We start from the raw sequence: 6000 nt of genomic DNA, 5'->3' as shown, positions 1-6000 counted from the left end.
GTGTGCAGTGGAGTTGGGTGGTGGTGGTGGGGGGTGTCAAAAGAGTGAAAGTGAGAACCACCAGATGAGAGAGTAACAAATTGCCGTTTCACCTCATGCAGAACTGCTGACACTGCGGTTCCCGTTTAGCTCGCGAGCGGAACGGGTCAGAGAGAGTGCACGGCTCTTAGTGCGTCAAATAATGGCCGGCATTTCAAAATCATTTCACTGTCAAGATTGACAAATCCCCCCCCCCCCCCCCCTTTTTTTACAGTGCACCTCTTGTCATACTTTGCCCGGGTTAATAGTGACGTTTCTCCCAGCGATCAGCTGAGGGCTGTCGGAGGCTCACCTCAGCCCTGAGATCAGCCAGCTTCTTGTCCATGCTGGTGCGCGCCCCCAGCTCATCCTCCAGGTCCTCTGAGATGCGGCCCAGTTCGTCCTGGTGGAGCTCCTTCAGCAGGTTCAGCTGCAGAGGGAGGCCGAGGAAGGGGCAGGGGGTGGTGGTGGTGGGTTTGGGTGGTGGTGGTGGTGGTGGTGGTGGTGGGGTTGGGGGAGTTGGTAAGGTTTGGGTGGTCGTGGTGGTGAGGTTTGGGTGGTCGAGGTGGTTGGGTTTGGGTGGTCGTGGTGGTGGGGTGGGGGTGGAGGTTGGGTTTGGGTGGGGATGGGGTGGGGGTTGGTTGGGTGTAGACGCGGTGGTGGTTGTTTGTGGTTGGGGCGGTGGAAGGTTTGATGTAGTGGTGGTAGTTGGGTTGGGTTTGTGTTGGGTTGTTAGGGGAGGAAGGGGAGAGGGGGCAAAAACTCACAATAAGTACACCCAGAAATCATGTCTTATATGGAGGAGGTGCTGCTTGTGTGTCCCAAATCCATTTAGTTCAAACAAATGCATAGTATGTCTGCATCGCAGGGTAGGACGACTGAAAAGCAATCCAATTTTGCCGCATTGTACAATTTGATTTAAAAGATCCAGAGTTCTATATTCTCATTTCTTAATGTGAACTATAAATACATTTGTTCTTGATATAAATGGCACCGGGAGCGGTTTTGGTGGCCCCTTTCACATCAAAAGATACCGCACACTATCCCTTCTCCCTCTCCTCCCAACTCCTTCTTTCTGTCCATTCTCCTCCTCCCATCTGGCTGACCTTCATTAAACCTGCTCCATCTTCAAGACACGGACCTCTAAGATTCCCTCTGTTGATCCCATCTCCACCACTCTCTCTCCATCTCCCTCTCACTCTCTCTTTCTGCGTCCAATCACTGCCCCAATGTGGTGGAGCAATGCCAACACGACATTTACAAGATCCATACTAATGACTAAAACATGCTTGTTTGTCCATTAATGACTGCGGTGTGTGTGTGTGTGTTCTCATGTCCCTACAAGATCTTTACAAGAGACTAAAACGTTATTTGTCTCCACCAATGATTTATGCGTGTGTGCGCGTGCATATTTGCACGTGTGTGTGGGTGTGGGAGCATGTGTGTATTTGTGTGCACATTTGTGTGTGCATGTGTGTGTCTACTACCCCAGGGCTTTCAAGTCCTGGGTATTTGGTATTACTGGCTCTTATCTCTGAAGGTGCATCTGTGAAAAAAACAAAAGCAATGAGCAAGCAACAGGACCAGGGATAAAAGAAAAAAAAGAAAATAGCTCCGCTCTTCATGGTGTGAGTGTGTGAATCTGTGAAGTTCTGTGTGAAAGACGCAGAGGGCAAAATCTGAGGTAAGTGTGGTGATGTATTTCTGATCAGCTTTTTTTTAAAACCACCTGGTGTTCAGAAGCCCTACTCCCCTTTGAAGCGCCATCCCTTCAAAAGATGACTTTCAAACCCCTTTTCTCATAAACCAGCCAAGCAGTCAGCTGGAAAATATTTGACGAGGCCATTTTTATGTTTATTGCCATGCATAATGCCATAATAACACCTCAATCTCAAATTCTACTCCCTGAAACCCTTTTTGTGTTTGAGTACTATTCACTTTATGAAATCAGACCCTGGAACGCTCTGTACTGACGCAAATGACATTGACCTTGAATCCCAGCGAGTTCTTCTACAATGTGTACCAAAGACACACAGTTCTCAGGAAAGAAAGAGGAAAAAGCTGTTTTTGTGGGCCCCTAATATAAATATAGATTCACAAGGCTAGGCGCATGCATGGACTCGCTTGCATCCAATCGAAGTGGCCATGCTTGTTGCCACTCCTCTCATCCCGCACTTTGCAGAGAGAATAACAATGGGTCAGTCACAATGGGGTTGTTGCCCGTAGGGGATGCCTGACTTTTACAGACAAGGCGTCCGTCCGGAGACCTGAGCAGTCGGCATGTTGGACCCATGGGGGCGGCAGCCTTTATTTAGCTAATCAATGGGGTGTCATTGAATTCTAAGTGGCAGTCAGGGAGGGAGATCAAAGTGAGGCAGAAGCTAATTTATACAAAGCCGGACGGTTGCCAGACAACCAAACAGCCGTCGGCGAGCGTGGAGGAAAAGCAAAGAAATACTTTTTGGATGGAAAAGTAATTAACGAGAAATTTCTAAAATAGAGGCATCGCGCAGAGGCAGTTCAGCTGATTAATGTGAGCGAGTAACCACTGTCTACAGGTCACATGAGAACAAATTAGACACACATATTCTCTCCACCGAGTGAATAACTTGCCTTTACAGTGTCCCTGTTTTTTTTATTTGACTTTACTTTTGTATTTCCTACTGTTGTATTCTCCTCGAATCACTGGTTTATCTTGGCAATAAAGAATTCCTGATTGCAAAGAACACCAATAAACGTGGAAAAATGTGTTTGCGCGCCGGAATTAATTGTGACTTGTTACGGTCCCACGGCTATGATGTGTCTCTGCTGCTCTTGGAGGCACTGAACAGTAAGTGGCTGGGCTGTAAGTGACAGAGCGCCTGGCCAGATATACTCCCTTGTGGGAAAGGTAAACCGCAGAAACACTTACACAATGGCTTACATTAATTGCTTGAAGTGGAGCCGACAACGGTGTATTCGACTGAAAATACAGCCATTGCAAAACACTTCCAAGAGGAAAAGGCCCAGATTAATTCCGGGAATCGCTTAGAAGAATACAGAAAACATTTTGGGGTTAGCAGCAGATCAATGGAGATCAAGATTGGTTTCCAGCGATGCTCTTGGCTTACCGCCAGGATGAAACCCTGCTTCACAAACAGGTGGGTGGGCAAGGACAACACACATCTCAGAAATCGGGTCTGTTGACTCTTCGTACAACGGCATGTGTGGCAGGTTTAATCAAAAACAAGGAAAGATGTAATGAGATGATCTGTCCCTAGTGCCAGAGCAAACGTAGGAGGTGGATAGAGAGGAGAGGAGGCGGGGACATCCATGACAGACAAGCACGGAAAGCCAGTACACAAAGCACCCACCCAGAGCACGACAGGTGTCAGTCAAGCACAACCCATCAGCTCGGCACCATGACAACACGATCCATCCAATAATTAAAGTAGTAATATTTTAAATGTTGAGCCTCCTGTTAAGGCATCTGTTGATGGCAAACCATAATTCCCCTAAATGTGGACGGTGGAAAAACAACAACCGGGCTAAAAACACACAGCTCGTTATCAAAGTTTTTCCTTCAGTGCCTCTGTTTTCTCAAGCAATTACAACTTCATTTAGGTCCTTTAACTGGGGCGCGGGCGCTGCTAATGGGAACTTAGACATCTGTAAAACGTATTTGGACATGATTTGTTATGCAAATTCGAGATCGTCGTAGACGAGAGAATCTGCTCCAGATGGCCACTTCTTAAACGCTTGTCATGGTGGCTGCTGTTTTCTCTATCTAGGACTACTGCGGCGTGAGAGATCAGAGAAGGTTGTTTTTTGCGGCTCAGCCTTTCTACCCTTTTCCAGACGCTGCGTGCAACCTAGAAACACAGCGAAGAAGCCCCCCGCCTCCCCCCCCCCCCACACACACACACACACACACACACACACCGTCCCTCGCGGCTTGTTTAGCCACTGAGCCTGTGACGTTTGTATGGCAACCCTCCACATGAAGTTTAATGGCGGACCAAGCCCGAAAATGAATATGTATCTTCTGTGACATCTTGATTTCTTTGCCGTACACTAAACTCTGTTTATCTTGGCCCTGCCTGGACACAAACTAATCTTCTGAACAGCACGACACAGATGGAGAAATGTGTGTCTGGCTGCCATTGCTCGGATACTGCAGGTTGATGCACAGCAAATGATATACAGCCAATGGTAAAGGCCCTTGGGAATGCTCAGACAAGAAATGATGGGGAATGTCAGCAGGCCCTCTCACACCTTTATAAATGATCTCTTGGCTTGTGTCTTGTTTCCAAAGATAACGATGACCCCATCTAGAGGTGGTGGCAGGAACTGCACTATTTTCAGTTCTAGTACCGTTGGAAACAACGTTCTTTCCTAGTGTAGATTGTTATATTTGAGGTCATAGTCCAAACACTCACAGACAAACAAGAACGATTACAATGCTGGAAATAGCAAATGGGTATTTGATAAATGAATCCCGGCAGAGTATTGGAATTAATGATCATGTAGGAAGGCTTGTTAAGGCAAATTTATTCGGCAGTGTTGTTGGTTTTCTATATTATCTGAACATGAATAACACAAACAGTTTCTATGAATAATGTTATACATGGCATTAATAATGAATGTTTTGTGATAAAGTATGAATCCCCACAAGCACAACACCATCCACAGTAGGAGCCGCACTTGGTATGCATTAACTGCAGCGCATCCAATCTAATGAATCTGCTAAATTCCAATACATTATTTATTGAATGCATTTTTGGTGTTTGTTTGTTGTTGCTTGCAGAAAATAATGAATAAAATAAAGAAAAGCGTCTAGAAAAAGTCTAACTTTCTTTCTTACTTGACCTACAGAATGCACCATATTCATTGAAATCAATATTGTGGACTGTCATATCTACATTTAACTTATCGTCAGTATAGGTTCCATAATGAGGCACATGCTGTCAATAATTTCTACCTCAAGTGTCGACTTCGTCCACATTTATTTTAGCATTTTTTCTATGACTGACTAATATATATTCTTTGTACAAAAGAAAGCATATATAAATAAGATAAATATGGATAAAATGGGTCTCTTTATTCACCTTGAGTTAAATAACGCTGTCCTGTACTTTTTGACTTGACACCTGAGTACATCCCATCCGGGATTAATAAAAGACATGTAATATCAGGAACAGCCATTGAGAAAATGTCCCACCTGTTTCTGGGCCTCCTGCTTGCTCTTGTTCAGCTCCTCGTACTTCAGCTTCCACTGGCTCAGCTCTCCCTCCAGACGCTGGATGCTCTTACTCACAGTCAGCTTATCCCTGGGAGAGCGGGCAGAATTAGCATTAGCGGTCGCGTTGTTAAAAACCTCTGGGTGTCTCAAAACGTTTGGCTCGACGACGGTGATGGAATAGATTTAATGCTGACAGTTTTCCGCGTGGGTGTCCACAGATGCTTGCCAAGGGTGCATTTTCTACAGGGAATATATGAATGACCTTTCACATCATCTTGCAGTAGCATTCTGTGACCAAAGAGGTCGCTATTGAGTCAGACGCGTGTCAGAGCAGATGCTACTTGGATTGATTTATTGTGAACCTTAAAAACCTAAGTGTCAGTCATCACATTGCTTCCCCCGGCCTTCCACTTAGATCACGACCTTTCCGTCCGTCTCCCTCACAACACAACAAACCGACACAGACACTCCGTCTCCTTACTCTCTCTCCTTCACCAGGACCTTCTGGGATTCGTCCAGGCGTAGCTGCAGAGCGGTCAGCTTTCCGGTGTCCTCCTCGGCGCAGGAGATCTCCTCCCACAGCTGCTGCCTGCTGCGGTCCTGGCGTACCGCCGGCCCCCCCGCCGCCAACGCCACCGGCGTCGACGTGGAGGATGAGGAGGAGGAGCGTGGGTGGTCCCGGGACTCCGACGACGACTCCAATAGTTCAAGGTCCTATAAGAGGAGGAGGAGGGGCATGAAGTAAAGAGGAGGGTTGTTAT

General features: G+C 46.5%; 1 protein-coding gene across 2 annotated transcripts in view; it reads right to left on the bottom strand.

Annotated features, from left to right (window-relative positions):
- ccdc102a (coiled-coil domain containing 102A) overlaps positions 1-6000 on the bottom strand; it is a 45265-nt gene that overhangs the window by 14318 nt on the left and 24947 nt on the right. For both annotated transcript variants that reach the window (XM_060070748.1, XM_060070749.1), the window contains exons 4-6: positions 5721-5953; positions 5219-5327; positions 332-448 (exon numbers count right to left, since the gene is read on the bottom strand). In XM_060070748.1, coding sequence (XP_059926731.1) covers positions 332-448; positions 5219-5327; positions 5721-5953 — 459 coding nt within the window. The remainder of the gene's footprint in view (positions 1-331; positions 449-5218; positions 5328-5720; positions 5954-6000) is intronic.

The sequence above is a fragment of the Gadus macrocephalus genome, chromosome 14 (genome assembly GCF_031168955.1).
Source record: "Gadus macrocephalus chromosome 14, ASM3116895v1".
NCBI classification, from domain to species: domain Eukaryota; kingdom Metazoa; phylum Chordata; class Actinopteri; order Gadiformes; family Gadidae; genus Gadus; species Gadus macrocephalus.
Note: the sequence above shows the minus strand (reverse complement) of the source record. Positions and strands in the feature narration are given on the sequence as shown.